The sequence below is a fragment of the Triplophysa rosa genome, linkage group LG6 (assembly GCF_024868665.1).
Source record: "Triplophysa rosa linkage group LG6, Trosa_1v2, whole genome shotgun sequence".
Lineage (NCBI taxonomy): Eukaryota > Metazoa > Chordata > Actinopteri > Cypriniformes > Nemacheilidae > Triplophysa > Triplophysa rosa.
This window is the reverse complement of record NC_079895.1, coordinates 2,842,762-2,865,537: the sequence shown is the minus strand read 5'-3', so window position 1 is coordinate 2,865,537 and position 22,776 is coordinate 2,842,762. Positions and strand designations below refer to the sequence as shown.

Below are 22,776 nucleotides of genomic sequence, written 5' to 3'. Positions count from 1 at the left end.
CTGTCACGATATCAGATTTTCACTCTATGATTATCATGGCTAAAATAATTCACATGTATGGTGAAATTGAGAATTTCTTAAAATGTTCTGTCACATTGGTCTTATTTTATTTAGATCTCGTATTTTTGGCCGGTGAATCACACTCAAAGTATACGAATGTAGGGCGGCAGAGTGTGTCTGTAACTATTGTGGCTCTTAAGGCAAAATGTTAAATTACAATTTTTACAATATTATCTAGAGATGCACCGATATATCGGCCAATAATCGGTTAATTTAAGTTAATGTTAAGAAACATCACCAGTTTGATGTTCGAAATTAATAGTCACTATATAAATGAATAACATTCAGAAAGTTAAGAAATATTAATTTAATCGTCCGAATCAGTATCGGCAGACATTACTCTGTATAATCGACTATCGGTTATCGGTAGAGAAATTGAGTATCGGTGCATCTCTAATATTATCATGTGTGTAGTATGAACACAGTATCAATAATCACGGTTAATAATATCAGTTATTAGCCGGGTTTCCATCACCCTGGTTTTATGCGCATTTTGAAGTTTCGCATCAGAAACGATTGATGGAAACGACAAATTTTGAAATAAAAAAACGTTAATTCCCCAAAAAGTTTTCACGTTCGCTTGAGGTGGTTTTTCTTATTTCCGAAAAAAGTGGTTCCGGTGGTTATTATTTCTTATAACTCTTTACTCTTACTGTATGTCGACAACTGATGCATGTGTATCTATTTGTACCATTTCTATGGGAAACATCAAAGACTTCAACATAAAATCAAAATCAAGCCATGTCTCTTTCAAAATTGTTTCATTGTTCACGATTCGACAGTGCACATAATGCCCCCCAAAAATTCAACATTTTCCTCTCACTCTGTAAACTAGGTTGCTGTTTCTTCTCAACTTCACGTGAAAGAACACCGAGTACTTCATTAAAAGATCAACCTTCGAGCATGAGACCTCTCCTCTGAGAACCAAACATCTGTTGCGCTCACATCTGATAAACCTGGCAAGTGAATTTCACACACCATGTTCGGAATACTTTATCAATTACAGCAAATCCGTCTTCATAACTTCACCTCTCCGATCGATCCCTGATGACAAACACTGAAACGAAAAACAATTTACCCTTCTGGCGTCTGTATCGAGGTTACACGTCTGAATACATCTACTCCTTTATATTAGGTGCTTCAAAGAACCCCAAATCTCTCATTACAACATGACCGGGCTGAAAGCGGCACTTAAGAGTCGTGCTTTCCTAGAAACCAAACGTCAGAGCAGCACAACAGATATTGCGATATTGCACAATTCTCCATTTTTTCAAAAGGGTAACAAAGAGCAAAAGAAAACATGTGGAATGTGTGTTCGTGATAAAATGAACGAGTCCTTGCGTGACAGGCTTCAGAAGTTCAACAAATCCGCTACACGCAAGGACAGCGCGGTATTTACAGTCCAAAGGTCCAAGGTTTCGTCAGAACTCAAAACATGACGTAATGGAGCAATACTTCCTGTTATGACATCAGGCTAATTCAAGATTGTATTACACGTTAAAGTGTCACAGTTTGTGTAATGTGAAAACACAAAAGGTGAGAAAGGGGATGCATTCTGTTTCTAAACTTCTTATTTCACCGAAGATTCTGTAAACCCCCTCGCCTGCCACCGGCGGCTCAAACACGGTCCCGTCCCAAACAGAGAAACGCTTTAAAAGCGCCACAGTGTTTAACTTATGAATGGCTTTCTTATAGTATCTGCATACTGCATTAAGATTGGGACTGAAGAGAGATTTTTAAGTAAATCACTTTATGCACAAAATGGAAATGGGACTTGATGAACGTTTTACAGGAAAAGTCTGTGCACGACCCTGTCCGACAATTTGGCAACAAGTTTCATTGGAGTCAAAGTGTGTAAACCACAGCGGTGAGTGAATCCATATTCACTGGCAGTTTAACAGCCTTTGGACTATCATTGTTTCAGAAAGTTCTTATTTATGCACACAACAAAATCCTTGTTTCTATGGCTTTAACCTATTTTCAACATTGTGCAGCGTAACAGCAAAGGTATTAAAACACACATGCGCACACCAACACACATACACACAAAGTTTAGATTATAATGATAACATATTTGGGCAATAATTCTATATATCAACTTAAATAAAATGTTCTATAAATGTTTTCATCGGACGCACGCGTCTGGCCAGAAGTTAACTTGCAGTCTGTTTAGTTATCGGCTAGAGATTAAATCAAAACTACTCAACAGTTATAGATTCTTTGCCGAAGTCTACCTGAAGTTAAATTTGGGCCACATAACATTCGTTTATCGTCTCTATACTGAACAGAAATCATTTGAGCAACTTATAATAAATAAATCCTTTGGAGTAACCTCCCTGAAAAAAATAAAAATAGAATAAACACCTTAATTTTTTAAGAATCTGAAATAAGTACATAACATAGTAATTTTTTTGTTTTGAGGGGAGCTGAAAAATGCTATAAAATCTGTTACATATGCAGTAACCAACGTTAACTCGATCTCAAAACCCAACCCCTCAAAATGGCACATCGCAAGCATCTCGTTGGCCAAACAGCAGCATCCAAAGGTTTCACTTGCCGTCACAGACACGGGTGGGATATCATAAATGATCATAAAATATTCATTTCATTATATTTTCATAAAAATGAAATTTAATGAAAATTAAAAATGAAATTCAAACCGTATTTAGACTGGATGATTACAAATGTTTAAACACACATGAAATAATGGTGAAAGAGGGCAGTGCCGTTCTTTACACCTCTGGACAGTATTGAGTATTCGGTGGCCCGTGTCATCGAGGAGTTGAGCTGTTCTGTGTCTAGACGAGCATGTGGATTTCATTGTATTCATCACGACCATCTTCATCGAAATTAGGCGTGTCTTCATCAGCATCCAGCTGCAAAATAAACCACAACCTTTTAACTCAATAAAATGATCATAAAAACAACAGTTTGAAAACAAACGCTCTCCAAACCAGCGAATGAAGCAATCTGAATCCAATTTAAATGTATTGAATTTTTTTAAGATAAAATTGTTAAGAATTGTTTTAATTGCAATTCAGTATACAGCGTACGCATACACGCATATAATAAGAACTTATTTGGACAATAATTCTCGATCCTATATTTTTAATATAGATAACTTCTATATTGTAAACTAACTGTACTGTTTAGCGTGTTGACAAAATGTTTATATGCTCTCCTACTTGTAAGTCGCTTTGGATAAATGCGTCTGCCAAATAAATAAATGCAATTTATCTCATTTATTGAATTGCAATTCAGCAAATGCCACTTCCTGTCATTCCAAACCAACATCCTGTGGGGCAGAGCCTTCCTCGTTGCATTGCAAAGGTTGTAGGTTTGAATTCCAGGGAACACACATTAAAAATAAATCTTGAATGCACTGGAAGTTGCTTTGGATTGAATCATCTACCAAACGCATACATGTCAATGTAAAGATCATACCGCGGCGAGCTCTCTCTCCTCAAAGATTCTGGTCAGGATGAGTCTTCTCAGAGGGACGGTCATGATCAGGATGAAGGGAAAGGCCAGAGACGCTACAGTCGACTTCACCACCCACAGCAGGACGATGCACAGCAACTGAATGATGGTGAACATGTTCATACGCCACGTCTTCACCTGTATGTGAAATGAATCAGGCTTTGAATTACAGTGAGACAGCGAGACTGTTGGTTTTGCGCTGTAACAATTGCAGATTTGTTTCAGAAGGGCTAGAATAACTGCGTGCACTTCAGCTGGCATAAACTCCAGAAAGTTTGTGCAAAACCTGATGTGCCGCGGAATCACGGCACGATCTGTGAGCGATCTTGTGTGCTTCCATGGATAAAGAAAACATTAAGACAGCAGAATTGACATGCTCGCAAATAGTGCAGAATTCTTTTTTCATCATGACATAAGTTTAAAATCCTATACGTTTATTTTAAGGTTTAACATGGTTGATCCTAAGAAACATGTCAACAATGGCGCTTCGCAGCCAATTCATCCCTTAACACGTCAAGCAAGGTTCATATACAGTATAACTTTTGTGCAAAAAAAAAGTGTACAAAAGACAATGTTCGCCACCTGGTGGACGCATCCGAAGCATTTCAACAAAATTCTGGTAGCAAAAAAACTGGTAGCATATATTGTGTGGAAATCAAACACAGATGTATCCGTGAATACCATTATTACTACCTCAAACGACTGGGATGCGGTTACCTTGGTGACAAAGGTGTGGTCAGGATGATGTTTAGCAGGCGTGACCATCAGCGTGATTCTCTCATAAAGCTGGATACCAGTAAGAGACGTGACGCCCATGTACAGAAATATACCAAACAGCACAGCCAGAGGAATGTGACGCAGCACATCAGTCATAACTATAGACAAACCTGAATGCAGGAGACAGAAAAGACCGAGTTATTGAAAGGATTCATGATCAAAGAATTGTATTTTATTCTATTCCAAATATTCAAATGTAACTAAAACAACTAAGACACGACCCCAAAATGTATTTAGATATTTTTGAACACTTATAACAAATAAGTATGAATTTCATTGACACGAATACATTTTTAACTGCCTGGATACCACTTTAAGCCAATAACAATTGCTGTTAATAAATCTGTAAGACTTTTGAGGCATCAGTGATTTTAAAGTGCACAGTTTGAGACTAATAAAAAAACGTTACATTTATTTGGCATTTATCAGTATACGTATACAATCCTATGACCTTGATGATATTGTTTCTGTGGAACTACAATGCTTTTTACAATATCATAATATATGGGTCAATGACGTATAAGGATTTTCGACATGCCAATTTTAAAATACAAATTCAAGATCTATTGCAGTTATTCAAACATTAAGAATAAATTCAGATTAAATTTTTTTTAAGTGATTTTAGTGTTTTTCATCTATGAATTGGCCATAGCCCTAAAACATGTCATGCGGTGCGAGCGTGATTTATCTTCAAATGAATTAATTTCCTTGACATGCTTAACATTTTTTCACAAATCTTTAGTACTTGAAGTGTTTTGAAACAAAATATTTGCATTTCTTCGAGTTTTGGTAAGTAATCATCGCATATTTTTGTTTTGTAACTTTGTCTTTATTAACAAAATTAACATTTTTCCTGAAAATCGCATACAACTAAAATAAATGTTTAAAAAACACCATTCACTTAAGCATACTGCATCAGAATTTTTTTTTTTATTCAATACCGTCATTGCTAAGTGGTATATATATAAATTTGCATGTCATATTATTCTTGCTGATTCTGAAACCTTGCCAATGAACTTTACAGACAATGGTGGTGTTCTTCTCATTTCAGTGTAAACCACAGCTTCACGACTTTACTTTACTAGTAAACTTACTGGTTTGAAAAGTTGGAATTTAACAAACGCTATTACACTGAGATAGTAATCTTGAAAATTGGATGTCTTACCCACTAGTACAGCCACGCACATTCCGGTCACCCTTTGCTCTTTGACCTCCTGGATCATGGGCTTTTCTCCAGGGGCCGTAGCTTTACTCATGACCGTCAGAGCATTCACGTGAGTCACGGAGCGTACGGTAGCGGCGGTAAGCCAGGGCAGACCGAACAGCGGACAGAAAGCTCCTAAAATCACGATGAGCAGAAGGTCCAAATGAAAGCCTGAACCCTTCACCAAACGCCGCTCCTTCTTGCTCACCATCAGGCTGTAAAGGACGATACAAATTTCACATTTATTTATTACATTATTTAGTATAAGGGAACGTTTAACAATCACAATGTCAGCTCACACGTGCTACACTCACGTTGTGATCTGAGTCTCCATAAAAATGAGGATAAAAACAAGCAGGGCCGGTATCACCGAGGCGCCCATCATCCAGATGGGGAAAGGCTGTTTATCTCCGAACGGGCTAATAAACCAGCCACGCTTGTCCGGAGACGTGACCGAGAATCCAGAGGGGACGTTCAGCTTCTGCAACCACAAGAAACACAAGCGCCTACATCCCAGAGATCCCAGGATTCATTGCTTCCGGCAGTCTGCCAAGTCAACCACACTGTAACTGTAACACAGGCTCGGAATAAACCTGCCTCCAATTATAGCCGAGTACTTAATAAGTTGGAAGAGAAGTTCCTTTGTGTTAATATACTGCACGTGAGAGACATGGAGCGGGTTTCAGGGTGCGGTTACCTGCGTGTATGTGTCAGGGATGGAGATATCCACAACAACAGAGATCAGGATAGAGATTGGGATCCCAAAATCTCCAATGATTCTTCTGGCCTGATAACAGCAAACAAATATGAGCTTGAAACATTTCACACGAAAAATGAGTGCAGAAAATCTTTATTAGTGTTTTGCTTTCCAGTGAAAATATATATGCAACTAGTTTTTTTTTATGTTTTGGAGAAAATATCTCGAGTTTGCTTTTGTGTGGTTTATACTTACAGCTATAAAAACCGTTTTCCAATACTATACGCTACATTAAATCTTACATTTCCGCATTTGGCAAATGCTTCTATCCAAAGTGACTTACTGTACATACATTTTATTAGCATGCGTGTTACCAGGGATCGAACTCTTGACCTTTGTGTTGCTGACACAATGCTCTACCACATCATCTACTATACAAGAACATCAATAAAGAAAGAAAAAGAAAAAGGAATACGGATTAAAACTATGAGTGCATTATCCCCATGAGCTTGACCAAGTCTCTGTTGTGAGAGATTATCAACCTCAATGGGACTTTCTAGTCAAATAAATAAATAAAGTGAAATGCACCTTTCCACCGAGGAACCTGCTATTCCTGAACTTTCTGAGAAAGAAGGCCACAAAGAAGGTTCCCATCATGAGCACCAGTGACAGCAGGGCCGTGTTGGGCTGGTTGAGAATGGGCTCCTCAAACACATCGACCTCCGAAGAAGAGATTCTGGGTGTGAAGGCATTCAATATGGAAGTCGTGGGATAGCTTTTCTGCAGAGGGTGTTCTTGAAAGACCTGAGAATAAAAAACAATTACATGAACAGTAATAGCTTATAACTTATATGCTCGTGTCGTGGCCGCATCACCACCTCGGGGTGTACATTAACTTTCGAATCATTGAACGGCCCGTCGTCAATTATTCCGCTTATACCACGGTTCCCACACCGCAGGAAATTGTTCAAATGTTTCATTTCAATGTTTGTCATGTTTTCGTATTTAAAATGCTGTTATGGTAGGACTACTTTCTTGCGCATCTCATTTCAAGCGTCCGTTAAACTTGGCGAAGTGATATGGAACTGTAATGCGGTCAGCAGACCTGGAACACCTTCATAGGTGTGTATTTACTAAAAGTTCATTCAAACCCATAAAATGTTCGTCAACCAATCAGATTGAAGCATTCAACACCCCTGTGGTATAAATCTCTCTCTCTCTCTCTCTCTCTCTCTCTCTCTCTTATATATATATACAGTATATACTGTATATGAAGAGTTTGGTTCCAAAATGAGATAACTCAGTTTTTAAAAGAATTCAAAAATCATGTTTTTTTATTGTGCGTTCCAATTAATATCAATCAAACTGCAGTTGGTTTGTTTTGATTTAAGCCATAATAACTAAAAATACACAATAACTAACTAACACAATAAAAACATGATAACATAAAAATTTGAAAAAAGTAGTTCTCAGTTTGGAACCAAACTCTTCATATATACAGTATATACAGCCGCGGAAAAGATTAAGAGACCATTCCGAATTTTATTTCAAATCAGCATTTCTAGATGTATTGTGGTCATTCCAGTCCAGTGTCAAACCTCAGGAGTGATAGAAAGTCATCCAACAGCAACGTGAAAGACTGACAGCATCACAAGACACATGAAAACTGTGATAACAATACATGTAGAAACATTACTGTTGTATTGTTTAAAAGTGAACATGAACTCGTTTTTTTACAGTATTTGAGGTCTGAAGAAATACAGAGCATCTTTTCTGTTATTTTCATCTGTTTCTCCAGTTTTCATTTTCTGCAAATAAATGCTAATAGAAACAATATTTGTATTTGATATTTGGGAGAAATATTGTTAGTACTTCACAAAACAAAACAAATATGATCGTTTTACCTAAACACATCTCTGGTTCTCGTCTCTGAAATTGTCTCTCCGTTTTTTCCGCGGCTGTAGCCTACTGTATATTCTTGCATATAGTGTCATATTGGTGTTAGCGCTGTACCTTTATGAGCTTGGAGAAGGTTTCAGAGATAAAAATGAGGGAGATGAGAAAGGCAAAGATCTCCTGCGTGAAAGGGGAGATGTAGCGCACGAGGAAGCTCCCCTCAGCCGCCACTATCACCAGAACTATAAAGATGAGCCAGAACCCGATCCACACTCGGCCCGTGAGATACTCAAAGCCCTGCGCCTGGCAGAACTGAAAACAAGACAGAATATCAGTTAAGTTACCTATTTAAAAACAACACTTATGGCGTGAGATGCTCAAAAACAACGAAGTTATGTTTCTGTATCACACCGTTAAAATTTTCAACCAAATACCTTTTTCTTCCATTTTTTACAGATACTACAGAACAGACTGTGAAAAGTAAAAGCACCTTATAAAAAGCTTCCTCAAAGACCAAAAGGGGTCCAGAAAAGCCAATAATGAGTAACGGCTGCCCCGCCAGCAAGGAAAACAGGACTCCCACAGTTGCCGTGGAGATGATGAGCTCAGAGACTCCCATCATGCCTTGCGTTTTCTCACCTACAGCATACGCAGCATGGTGTTGAACAAAACATTGAGAATAATTCATTAAGTTATGAGATCGCACGAAGAGTCTCACTTGCCTAATAAGCCTCCAAATGTGATGGTGGGCGAAAGAGCAGCGAAATAAATAAAAATGATAGCAGCGATGCATTGTGTGTCCACGGCGTCCTTCAGGTCACTTATGTAGCGCGGGTAACGTCTCCGGATGTCGTGGATCAGACCGCCAAATGGAATCCCAGAGCGCTTGAGAGGGTCGACGTCAAACTGGTCCTCCTCCGTTTGTTCGTCTGTACTCACATCTACAGAGTCATATACCACAAAACGAACACGTCGGCATCCACAGAAAAGTGTTTTAAGAGCAGGAAGCATTAGGGATTGATATTTCAAATACTGTGATGTTTTATTCTTATAAGAATCAGTATTTTCAATGTACTTTTTTTACACATTTAGTGGTTTACCAGTCTGGTCCAGTTGATGTTAACGTGCTCGGGTATTGGTTATACAGGTTCCCTGCTGATTCCCATCACACAAGACATCTCACCTTTTGTCTCCTGCTCATTTCCCGTCACAGTACTGCCGCCTTTTTTATGCTCTCTCTCTCTGCGTTTGCGAAGCATCTGTTTCTGGAAGGAAGCCACGGTCTTCAGCAGGTCTTTTCCCTCGACGTCTGAGGGTGGAATCACAATACTGCAGTCTAAGAACTCATTGATGCCATTGAGCAGGTCCTGCCGGTCATCAGCAAAGTAAGCCACCTCATGAAAGTTCTGTGGAAGGATGAGAAAGACAATGGTGTCATGGCGTTATAATGTTCAAAAGATTTAAACAGACCATTTATAACCATTTACACATCTTTTAAATAGCAGGAGGCGCAGTCCTGAAACTTCAAGGACCATCAGCCCGTCATCCCAATGACATACGAAAGTTTCGTGTTCGAAATCTAGTCTATTATAAAATCACTTTATGCTCCAAGCGTCCATTATAAAAGTAATCCAAAATGTCTTCTGACGCAAAACAAGAGATTTTTTTGACAGGGCTGTCAACGTAACGCATTTTTTAGCGCACCAGTATTAAGTTCTCTTTCGTGCTTGAATGAACAAAACCACACAAGATTATTCCAGAAAGTCTAGCATTTTCGTAAGCACAGACTTCAACGTGTTCAATTTCGAATTTAGCATTAAAGACTGTAAAGTGTTGGAGAGCTTCATTCAATTGCTGTATATTTCCTACCTGTTAGACATGATAGCTCTCAATTATACTTTACTTCAATGTTGAACGGCTATAATTAATGTTAAAATAAAGAAAAAATAAATACATTTAATGGAGAAATCAGTTGCAGTACTAATATCAGAATGTTGGCTTTCAGTCATAAAATGATGCTGTTGAAAAAATCTGTTATTACTTCATTAATTTGAACATGAAATGTGAAATTATTAGAAAAAGTATGTTTAAAAACATTAATGTTATGTGCGATTAATCGTGATTAATCACAGAAAAAATGTGTGATTAATCAGATTAATTTTTTTAATCCATTGACAGCACTAATTTTCAGCATATTTAGTGAAATTGAAACTAAAACAAACTAAATTTAAATATGGTGACACACTGACTAAATTGGTTCTGACATGTCTCATGACTAGTTGTGATATTTTGGCACAAGACACATGAGAGCCGATGTAATTTAGTTATTGAGGTGTTGCTATATTGCACAGGTTTGTTTCGGATTTTATATCACCACATAAACTAAAACTATTATTAGTTTTTCAAAGCTACATTTCACTTCAGAAGACATTGGCATCTAGTGACATAAAAGTGACATATTTTTATTTTTAAAAAAAAATTGTTCAGCTAATAATGATGATTGAATTCAAATTTTTGGGTGAACTATTCCCTAAATCTTCACTTCTAATACCCACAAACCCCTGTGACTGATATTGTGTATGAACCTTATCAGACATGAGGGTGGAGAAGGAGCGTCCAATCTCGTGGTAGTCCATGTTGGTCTGCGTGGGACCCAGCAGCACAAAGATGAATCGAACCGGGACGGGGACTTCCAGAACAGACTCCAGCAGGACGGCTTCGTTCAGCCGGACAAACGCCATCGCAGGCTTCTCCAGGAACTCCACGCAACCTAAAAACACATTTGAACTGCTGTAAAGATCAAGAACCGCAGGGGCCCCACTGTAAATACATCACAAATCATAAAGTATTCATCTAACTGAGCTGACTGAGGCATTACTGGAAACTTTAAAACGATGACTCAACATCATCTCTGGACCTGGAAACAACAAACGCTGGAACAAAGCGCTTCTTAGCTTACCCACTAAGACCACGGTGGCCTCGGCATCCTTGGGAATCTTTGCCAGGAGTTTTAGAGATCTGGCAGCGGCGTGAGACTCAGCTGGAACTGGGTGGAGGTTTTTCTTTTGTCGACAGGAGAAAGTGGTTAGTGCCATTTTAACATCTCACATCGGCCTAAAGCTTTGACAGATAGCGCATGCATAGCTTCGCTCGCTCCATGACTGTGTCAGTTTTTGGGGGTTCAAGATGTTTTCATGAATTTTAATGACCCACCGCTGTTTCATATTACAGAGCCTGAATGTAAATCGACGGATCCAGGTGACAGTCAAAACCAAATGGTATATCACTTATTTAACGCAGCACGTCTTTACTTTATACATGGACTGTTTCGAACTTGCCAACATTTTAAGCCATAGGGAACAGTCAACGTTTCACAGCTAATGTATCATTAGAAGAACAGCTTGACATGATCCAAACATTAACACAACCAGACCCAGACGCAATCTGCAGATGCATTTACTGCAGAATAAAACACGATCAAATGTGTTAAACGCAGCTGAGAGTACTACAAACTCACTGATATACAGCCAAAAATTCTAGACAAAATATTTAAAATATATTTTTAATATGTTTTGAGGCTGTAATCCAACTTTTGCCTCTTGATCGCCACCTCGGTTTATAACATAAAATTGCAGGTTACTTGTATCTTTCCGTGTTAAAGTCAACTGATGTCAAACTGATGCAAATTCTTACCCGAAAGCTTAACTTATAGATCCTTTTTATAGACGGTTTCATCGGACGCATGCTCCTGGCCGAAGTTAACTTCCAGTCTGTGTTTGTGCATCACTCTGGCTAGTGGCTAATGATATAGCTATTTATATTTTATTTAATTTATATTCATATTTGATTGTATAATAATTGCATTAAGTAATCAATTTGTTGAATTTTATTGTAAATTAATTTATTAAATAAACAATTTGTGGAATAGGTCGTGTAACTTTGTCGCATTTAAGTTTAGCCAAGTACTATTCTTTGCAGATGTGTACCGGAAGTTACGCTTGGACCACAAAAGCGTGCATGCGCAGTAACGTTTGTTTACGTTGTTGCTTTGAAACCGTCTGTAAGCTTACAGCTGTGAATTGGGGTAAAGTATGGAGACCGTTTTCTCTCTCAGTGCACCCTGAATGGACCAAGTTCTATCTCCACAAGACATAGTTAACACAAAATCAAATATTTATTTTCACCCTCATGTCATTCCATACCTGTATGACTTTCTTTCTTCTACACAACACAAAAGAAGATATTTTGAGGAACGTTGGTAACCAAACAACACTGAATCCCAATGACTTCCATTGTATGAACACAAAAGACATGTCTCAAAAGATCTCCTTTTGTGTTCCGTATGAGTTTTAAACAACAAAGGGGTGAATAAACAATGGCAGAAATGTTATTTTGGAGTGAACGACACTTAAGAAACTCATAAACAACGTCACACCTCTTTGTCATGTTCTGCCGCTTTGCTGTCGTGCATCTCCGCGTGGTCCTGAGACACCAGAGGCAGGCTTGTGTCATGAACATGATTGTGGTTGTGACGGAAGCCGCCCAGACTGGTGACGGAATGGTTCCGATGGAAAAGGCCTTCTTTCTCGTCGTTGGGGTGACTGCACAAGAAAAAGGCCATTTTAAAATCTGAAAAGCCATTTTTCACGTGAGAACTTCGAACGCGTCCAACCTCCTCTGATCTTTATTATTCTTGAAAATCTTGTTTAACCTGTCAACCCGTGAGTATATTAGTTCTGCTCTGTGAGACAAATAATCTTATTCTTGTGTTGATTTGGCTCCACGGGGACGGCAATTTCCTTGCTTATCTCATCCAAAGAGGCAACTTTCCATCTTCGCTTTCAATATTTGCAAAGCAAACACGGAACCCAACATGTCAAGCTATCAAGATGTGAACTGCACACCAAACCAAACCCCATCTCCCCTGTTCCCTCGCAGGAAAACAAGCCAAAGCAATCAGTAAAAACATGCTCAAGATGAGGGAAAAGCAACATGTGGCTAGATAACATCAGGGAATATTTAAACAGAATACGAGCTCCCGGTCGAAAATCCACCGCCGAGGCAGTCAGATGAATTAATAGAAGCCTTTGTTATTTTCTACAATAAACCAATCGTTCATTTGCAGTTTAAAGAATGTTTATCCCGCCCGGCTCCGTTACACGCCGGTCATTATTTCATCACACTGCGAGCTCATTACGGCTGGTTTGAGGTTACGTTACGCTCCAGCCAAACTGCTCACTGAAAGGTCCGCAAACACACGAGGAAAACAAAGACACAAGGTGTGACATAAAATAATGGACTGCGTTTGAAAACGTTCCCAAAAACTTGAAAAAGGATCGAGTCGCTAATGAGCTAACTTATAGAATTTCACCTTGATGTATTTTTTCCACATTAGAAAGACATATTTTGTAATGTAGGGATTTGAAACGTTCTCCCGTGAAAAGCCACATCTGAAATGATGGGAAATGCCGTAGACAGGTTTAATCACCAAAGGCTTACGTGTCCTGCAACAAGTTTTTGACTCTTCATCATGTTTTACAGCTTGGCACAGTCAACGCCAATAGCTGACCACAAATGCGATCGGCGAGCAGATTCAATGTCCAATTTGCAGCAATTAAATGAATATTTTTTTAGGGGGAAAATCACATTCTCTCCAATACTATATCTCTATATTTCATTTTGTATTTCACAGAAAAATAAAATGATTTGAAATGTGGTAGGCTTAGTAAATCGTGACATTTTTTACATCTTTGGATTGAACCAATACGCGTTTGTCCACTATGACTATAAAAATACATCAGTCATAAAAAACCTCTGTTGTGTAACCACATCACCTCACTTAGCAGGAAACCAATAGACGCAGCTGTTGTGACAAACGACATTGGCATGCACAGCGGAGAGGATCGATACGAGCTTTGTTTGGAATATTGACGTGTGAACTCCACTAACCTGTGTTTGAGCAGCAGGGCTCTCAGCACGTTGGCTCGATCTTCAGCTCTGATCTGGTCCGAGATGATCATGGTTTCCACCAGCAGGTGGGCGATGCCAGGCAGTGTGGTCTGATCCAGGTCCAGCATGATGGCACCTGGGTAGCAGAACAGCACGTTAGTCACACTGGCAGATGTGCAGCATATGATAATGATGTTTTTAAATAGTGCAAACACCCCAATGTTTGATCATTTTAGTGGGGATGAAGTGTTTAGTGTACTTTGTAAGAACCTAAATTATAACACAGACAGACAGACAGAGTAGACAGAGTAGATAGATAGACAGACAGACAGACAGACAGTCGTACAGACAGACAGACAGACAGACAGACAGACAGACAGACAGACATACAGACAGACAGACAGACAGACAGACAGACAGACAGACAGACAGACAGACAGACAGACAGACAGACAGACAGACATACAGATAGACAGACAGACAGACAGATAGACAGACAGATAGACAGAGTAGACAGAGTAGACAGATATAAAGACAGATATATAGACAGACAGACAGACAGACAGACAGAGTAGACAGACAGACAGGTAGACAGACAGTCATACAGACAGACAGACAGACAGATAGACAGATATATATATATATATCTATATATATATATATAGATAGATAGATAGATAGATAGATAGATAGATAGATAGATAGATAGATAGATAGATAGATAGATAGATAGATAGATAGATAGATAGATAGATAGATAGATAGATAGATAGACAGACAGAGTAGACAGACAGTTAGACAGACAGACAGATAGACAGAGTTACCAGAGTAGACAGACAGACAGACAGATAGACAGAGTAGACAGATATAAAGACAGATATATAGACAGACAGTCATACAGACAGACAGACAGACAGACAGACAGACAGACAGAGTAGACAGACAGTTAGACAGACAGACAGATAGACAGAGTTACCAGAGTAGACAGACAGACAGACAGACAGATAGACAGAGTAGACAGATATAAAGACAGATATATAGACAGACAGTCATACAGACAGACAGACAGACAGATAGATAGACAGACAGTCGTACAGACAGACAGACAGACAGACAGACAGACAGAGTAGATAGTTCAAATGTGCATATACAGTAAATATGATATTTTTACGTATAATACTAGAGATGCACCGATATATCGGCCAATAATCGGTATCGGTACATATTATCGACTATCGGACGATAGTTTAAAAACAGCCGATGATCATGGCCGATATATCCTGTCAATCAAAAGAAGACAGGAAATGCTATGAATTTCTGCTCTGTATATAGAAAATGTCAAGAAACATCAACAGTTTGATGTTCAGTATTAGTCATATGAATTAATAACATTCAAAAGGTTGAGATATGAATTTGATCTTCAGAATCGGTATCGGCAGATACCACTCTGAATAACCGCTATCAGTGAAGAAATTTAGTAGGAGTGCATCTCTATATAATATGTATAATTTATGCAATTATTAGTGAATGAGACCCATTGGTAAAATGACCAAGCCATTTATCGTGCTGTCATCACTGTGCCATAATATTACCCTCATGTCTCTTTTACCCCTGCTGCTGTTCTCTGCAGATAAAAATCCCTTTTTTCTCTGAATGTAGCAACCATGTTTTTTAACAGCCAAAACAACAGAGACACGTGTTTGGCCTGAATATTCTGCTACTCGCCAGAGGTTGTTTATCTTGTTATCCCTGCGTGGATAATAATCAGTTTTCATGGTCACAAAGCGGATCTGCCCAAGAGAGTTTAATCCATTTTCTAATTTACGTGTCAATTTGAATTGTGTCAGTCATAAGACACTGGAGATTTATGTAATGCAGAGTTTGTCAACAAGGTCTGCAGCATGTGGAGCAGGAGTGAAAATGAGGGGACGGGCAGGGAAATGGATTCCTACCATGTGTGATGGTCCTGCGGAGCTCCAGCAGGCTCCGGAAGGACAGGGAGGCCACGTGCGGTTTACCCCAGCGATCCGTTTCCTCCTCCACATCCTCCTCAAACTTGATCCAACGTGCCGTCTCCTTCCAACGCATCTGCTGGTTTTTGTCCATGATCAGCTCATTGAGCTCCACAAACACCTTGGAGAGAAAGCACAGTGTCAGATTCACATCATAAAGCATTTTAATGAATCACGAGCAAAGTGTTTTGAGGCGATTCAGATTATTTAGGAGCCATTTTGGTTGTGTTTCTGGCCCTGTTAGCACTTATTAACATTATAACTGTTTACTGCCTAAACAACTAAAATCTTGAACATGTTGAAAGTTGCTTTGGATAAAACATGAGCCAGTCTTTCTCGTCTAGACCTATTACATCTTTAATTCAACTGATTTTTGATTATTTTTCTGGGGGGGAAAAGAGGTGCGAGTCCTTTAAAGTTTGATTACTCTGACAGTAATAATATTGTTTCTCTGCATTGTAGTTGTGTATCTTGTGTAAATTCCGAATCATTTAAAAACTTTATTTAGAGTTATTATAGTTTTGATTTTAGTTTTATTAACATTTTAAATGAGCTTTTTATGTTAATTTTAGTTAAAGTTTTAGCAATTTAAGTATAAATGCTTTTGTAATTTTATTATTTTTTTGTTTATTTTTATGTTGCTATATTAGATTCATAATTTTTTTGTTCATTATTATAATTTTAGTGTTTTAAACCTATTTCAGTTTATTTTTGAGGCAACGTTTCAATTTTTCATTTAATTTAAGTTTTTCCAATATTTTTTAGGTCAATGAACAGAAACGTTTTCAAAGTTTTAATTTTAGTAAACTAAGATAACCTTAGAAGGGGCCTTTAATTTTTCATCTGACTCTCACCTCATGGGGTTTTTTCTCCATCCTCTTTCTTCTCTTCAGACTGGACAGAGGTGGAGAACTGTTGCTCATTCGGGGAACTTGACAACGTGATGATTTCTTAACCAGGTGCCGTCTAACCCCAGGATTGTCCTCAAAACGGTGACCTTAAAAAAATAAATAAATGTGAAATAAACAACAAACACAATAGGTTGTTTTAAAAAACAGAGAAACAGAAAATCTCAGCCTCCCCAAAAAACAAAGGAATCAGAGGCAATCTCAGCGAAAAGAAGCGAAAAGACGTTCTTTAATGGTTAAACCTGCAGGCCTTTTTCAAAAAAACGCTATGATTTAATATTGTATCATTTCAACCCACGACTCGAAGTTTTTATTGAATTTGGGATAATTGAAGCACAGTATTACGAGAAAGCCTCGTTCTCCAGCTGTTCTGAGTGCCAAGCAAAAGGCAAAGGCTCTGGAAGGGTTGAGGCCTGCCAGGACGGCCCAAGCCTCAGCTGGTTTGTGTTGTCCCAGTAGCCCTGGGATGTTCAGTAAACAAAGTTTGTTTTCTTTCCGTTCATGCCTCATGCCTCCAACCCCCCTCATAAAATAACATCATTCTAAAGTCCATACACTCCGTGAGCTGGGTCGAACTCCAGCGGTGAGGAGCTAACAATATGGTGGCCGTGCCTTCTGGCTGTCCTCTGGTTGTGCTGCTCATGGCAGGAGCGCAAATATCCCGAAGAACATCACGACAGCCAAGTTTTCATCAAAACACCAGAGGGTCAAAGCAACACGTGTGTTTAACTCATAAAAGTGCTGATCTCGAGTCAAACATTTCATCTGTCGTCCCCTATTATGTGTAAATGACCTACAAACACACAAAGAAACAACTCCTACGGACAGAATAAACATTGTCTAAAATGTCTAGTTGGTACAGGCGACAAACACACCGAATACATTTCTAAGATCTTGGCACATGTGGTTTACTAGATTTCTCTTTTTAATCATCTCAGGCATCCACATTTCTTGATCCAAAAACAAACACATTCCAGTTCCATTCCAGAACTATCACGGGTTGTGTGCACAGCAAAATAGGGCAGTGAGTCTGAGATAGAGTTATTAACTTTAACTTGAACTAAAACCATTTTTAGCCGAAAGAAAATGAAATATAGGTACAAATGTAATTTGAAAAACTTTAACTAAACGAAAATGTGAAATTTTGCCTTTGCAATAAACTGAAAAACGTTAAACAAATTAAAACTAAATTAAACCTAATATAAAATATATGAAAGCTCAAAAGCAATATTAAAAAAATAAACAAATAGCAAGGTAACAAACGCCTATAAAAATTGCTAAAAAATAAACAAAAATTAACATGAAAACTTCAACAGAACAAAGAAATGTATACAGATTTGGAACAATTTGAGGGTGAGTAAATGAAGACAGAATTTTCATTTTGGGGTGAACTGTCCCTTTAAAGCTCTACAAAACAAAACTTGGAGTCTGTATGAGCTGAATAAATGTCTGAAGTTTAATACTCGTGGCTACGGCTTTACAACAAACCCAAACCAGAATGTTTCTTCAGAATTATCAACGAAATACTGACTGCAATCCTTACAATAACCTGAAACCTGACTTAAAGGGACAGTTCACCCTAAAATGAAAATTCTGTCTTCATTAACACCCTCAAGTTGTTCCAGATCTGTAGAAATTTCTTTGTTCTGATGAACACAGAGAAAGATATTTGGAAGAAGGCTTGTAACCAAACAGTTCTTGGCCACCACTGATTACCATACTAGGAAAAATTCCTTTATAAATGTCTTTGTTTTGTTGAACACAAAAGAAGATATTTTGAAGAATGTAGGAAAGCAAACAGTTCTGGGGCACTTTTGACTACCATTGTCATTTTTCCCACTATGGTGGGCAAGAACTGTTTGATTACAAGCATTCTTCCAAATATCTTTCTCTGTGTTGATCAGAACAATGACATTTATACAGAGTTGGAACAACTCAAGGGTGAGTAAATGATCATTTTTTTGGGTGTACTGTCCCTTTATGCACTGCCTAATTCTACTCTGTACGGAAATGATAGTGTGTGGGGGGTGTGGGGGCATGAACGTTCAAAACCCATCCACACAATTGTGTCATGTGACTGGAGGTCATGAAATGTTTCATATCAGTGAACCGCTCACAGGACTTTGACATTTAATTAGTTTATATGTGCATTGAGAATCAATAAAACAGCTCTGTTTGGAATTCCCAGCAATCTATTTTCAACGAGAGCGAGATCTATAACGGATGAAGTCCCCATTTACAATGTCAGAAGCACAGTCATGTTCACGGAAAAACCTATTGGATTTCATCAACAGCCGCCTGATGCAAAGTCCAGCTCAACAACTCAGAAATATATTTCAAAGCTCTTTGGCATTTTGTTACCTCAACCAAATTACAGACAATTTATAGAGAGAAACAACTGCAAAATTCCCTTTGAAAGGATGTAAGTGTGAAGCAAACTGGAGGTCACTGTGACATTTGCCTCAAACGCCATCATCCGCAAATCTAGGTGCGTTGGAAAATGTTACCGTTTATCTCGCGTCCAACTTTTCACAGTAAAAGCCCACTTACAATTGGGTTCGACTGGAGAGCCGAGGTGTGAGTGAATGGACTCCAGAAGGTCATAATCATTAAAATCCAGCACAAACTCCTCAAAGTCCCCGAAACCATCCAAAGTGAAGCTCCCCGCAGGGTTCTGCTGATCCCCATGATGCCCGTTTCCGGTCTCCACGCCGGGTCCTTCCCCCGAGCTGCCGTGTCGGTCTCTCTCCTTCCCCACGTCTGTCATCTCCGCATCTGATACCTCGGGATCATCCAGGATTTCACCCTCTTCCACACCGCAATTTTGTACCTTCGCCTGTTAACTTGGCGGGACACCTGAAACCCTTCTCCTGGGTTTTAGGGTGCACACTTTTCCAGAATTATAGGATGAGCGGAACTCTAGTAATCAATTGCATTTGCAATCCAGTTCTGCTTTGATAAAAGAAATGAAGCAAAATATTTACTCCACAGATCCAAATGTAAGATCCGCCTAATGAGACATCCTCGAGATTCCTGAACGGATGAGCAAGAGTTCTTCGACTGCAGTGTTCCCTGCTGTTTGCTTGCGTACAAGCAAAGAAGATGTTGATACAACTGAACTACTTTTTAGGTCTCGCACTAACCTATCGGCTGCCTCTCTGGTTTCCATGACGTTGACGATTGATCCCGTGACTACACGAGTGACGTTGTCTCGTGGCAGCAAGGGTTTTTTGTGCACCCATCGCTTGGAGAAATCACAGGCCTGTTACATGAGCAGCACAGGTGAACCCTTCATCCAGAACGACAGCAATGCTGAGAGAGTCCTCAACATGCTGCCACGCATCACACGCCACCGTCTCCAGATGACTGATCTCCATGGAAACCACGGCTGCTCCTACCTGGTCTCGTCTGCAGAGGTTACCTGCCCGGTGCTGAGACGCCCACCAACCATGTGTTCAATAGCCTGTAAATCCGAGTTTTACATCCTCCAAAAGCTGCACATTTATTGCTTAACGGTTGAGATGTCACACTCTCATTTATGTTTGATCGACTTGTTTTTCTCCTAAAATTCCTCAAGGAAAAATAAACAAATAACTCGTATCATTTTGGGGAAAGCTGTGTAATGTTGACTGATCTCATTGAAACAACAGAGACCACATTTGTCTTGTCTTATTCCTATTGGTTCTCTTAAATACATTGACTATCTCTTAAAGGGATAGTTCACCCAAAAATGAAAATTCTGTCATCATTTACGCACCCTCAACCTGTATGGCTTACTTTCTTCTGCAGAACACAGACAAAAATATTTTAAAGAATGATGGTAACCAAACAACGACGATAACCATTGACTTGCATTGGTTTCGTGTCCAAGTCAATGGGGACCAGTGTCGTTTGGTTTCCAACATTCTTCATAATATCGTCTTCTGTGTTTTGCTTAAGAAAGAAAGTCATACAGGTTTGAAATGACAAGAGGATGAGTCAATTTCATTTTTGGGTGAAAAATGTATTCCTTTATTTTTCGAATTTCACTGCGCTAAAGAACAAATGACAATAAAGATCAATTCAGTCACATGTGCCGATATCCTGCAGATGTGTCACGTATGAAACGACACAAGCACATATCCAGCTAGTGTGATGTAGGCTTGGAATTCAATGGGCTGTTCCAGTGTGTTGGCCTGGTTTGCAATCGTCTGCAGCTCGACGGTCAATGCTTCCTCTCTTCTGAAAGCAGGAAGGGCTGCAGGCAGGTTTTTGTGAGGGATAATCAATTGGAACAATGAAGTTAATTACAGCCAGAGGGCTCACAGAACTGTGGCAGCACCGCTGTACTCACTAACATCCATTCATCTGGACAGGATCAACTATGAAATAGAACAAGAAATGTATACAGATTTGAAACAACTTGAGGGTGAGTAAATGGTGACAGAATTTTCATTTGGTGTGAACTGTTTCTTTAGAGGCTAAAATCAACAATCCACTTCAGATTTTTAAAGACGGTAAGCCTCAGTAAAGCTGTGAGGGTTCAACTGTTCCCATGGCTTAAAAACCACTGCACGGAACGTAACCCAGCAGAACAGCTGGGAGGGCAAGCGGAGCATGGGAGACCCCTTAAACAGACCCCTTATGTCAGGGGAACATTCACAACTCCAATTCTAAGAAAACACAGACATGGGCGGTAGATCTGTCGCACACTGAACGGGAACACTGGGAATTTTGAATTATGTTTGGACTGGATGACTACTGTTCATCTTTTAAGACAAGGGGGTGCACACCAAAATTTGGCAACCCATTCTTTACTGAAGCTACACAACATGCATATGGTATGAAATAAGGCCCGAAATTCCATAGTTAGTGAAAGGAGGTGATTAAAGGGATAGTTCACCCTAAAATGAAATTCTGTCATCATGAACTCACCCTCATGTAATTTCATACCTGTGTAAATGAATTTTCTCTGATAAATACAGAGAAAGATATTTGGAAGAATGTTTGTAATTTTCAGTTCCGGAACATCATAGTAGGAAAAATGAAATGGTAGTCAAAAGTGCGGCAGAACTTTTTTTGTTTTCCTAAATTCTTCAAAAGATCTAATTTTGTAATATCTAAAAAATAATAAAAATGTTCCTACTGTGGTAGTGTACTAGATAATGTTCCAGAACTGAAAATTGCTAACATTCTTCCAAATGTATCATCAGAACAAAGAAATGTATACAGGATTGAAACAATCCGAGTAAACGATGACAGAATTTTCATTTTTGTGTCGAGTATCCCTTTAACTAAATATTTTAGCATTTAATTCAATGAACTACAGGTGTAACACTATATATTGTGAATGACATTTGCAATACAAAACATTAAGACAAGTATGGTCGAGATACGGCAATTATTTTTACTCTACAATGTCTAATCCTATAGGTTAAGCTCTAACATGTGACCTGTACCAACAGGTCCTACAATAAACCCAACAATGAAACCGTTTATGTTACGACAATCGAGAAGGTCATGACCTCTGAAGTAAGACAATTCACCATTTTGAAGAAAAGACATGTCTTCGACAATTGTGTATCTTTAAATGCCATGTTAATATTATGTTAAATGATAGCTAGCTTCCAAACATATTGTTATGTCTACAAAAAAAGTCTGTTATTTTTGCCTCTAACCGTCAGGAAAAAATGATGGTTGTACCAAGAGTCCCGCATTCATGAATTGTGCCGGAGACATACAGCAGTATTCTTGGGCTGTCATGCCCTATAATCATTGGAGATTACTGTATTAGGTACAGTCATTAATGTAAAA

General features: G+C 38.8%; 1 protein-coding gene across 2 annotated transcripts in view; it reads right to left on the bottom strand.

Annotated features, from left to right (window-relative positions):
- Positions 1-2,820: 2,820 nt before the first annotated feature.
- Positions 2,821-22,776, bottom strand: part of slc4a3 (solute carrier family 4 member 3) — a 51,131-nt gene continuing 31,175 nt past the window's right edge. Inside the window, exons 1-18 of one of the 2 annotated variants that reach the window (XM_057335453.1) lie at positions 19,534-20,058; positions 16,930-17,072; positions 16,016-16,196; positions 14,064-14,199; positions 12,550-12,715; positions 11,074-11,176; positions 10,700-10,884; positions 9,298-9,520; positions 8,837-9,055; positions 8,605-8,753; positions 8,232-8,426; positions 6,807-7,022; positions 6,219-6,308; positions 5,836-6,002; positions 5,483-5,736; positions 4,258-4,427; positions 3,505-3,678; positions 2,821-2,936 (exon numbers count right to left, since the gene is read on the bottom strand). In XM_057335453.1, coding sequence (XP_057191436.1) covers positions 2,859-2,936; positions 3,505-3,678; positions 4,258-4,427; positions 5,483-5,736; positions 5,836-6,002; positions 6,219-6,308; positions 6,807-7,022; positions 8,232-8,426; positions 8,605-8,753; positions 8,837-9,055; positions 9,298-9,520; positions 10,700-10,884; positions 11,074-11,176; positions 12,550-12,715; positions 14,064-14,199; positions 16,016-16,196; positions 16,930-17,072; positions 19,534-19,750 — 3,066 coding nt within the window. In that variant the 5' untranslated portion in view covers positions 19,751-20,058 and the 3' untranslated portion in view covers positions 2,821-2,858. Of the gene's footprint in view, positions 2,937-3,504; positions 3,679-4,257; positions 4,428-5,482; positions 5,737-5,835; positions 6,003-6,218; positions 6,309-6,806; positions 7,023-8,231; positions 8,427-8,604; positions 8,754-8,836; positions 9,056-9,297; positions 9,521-10,699; positions 10,885-11,073; positions 11,177-12,549; positions 12,716-14,063; positions 14,200-16,015; positions 16,197-16,929; positions 17,073-19,533; positions 20,059-22,776 lie in introns of those variants that run through there. The other variant, XM_057335452.1, reaches the window with a different exon arrangement.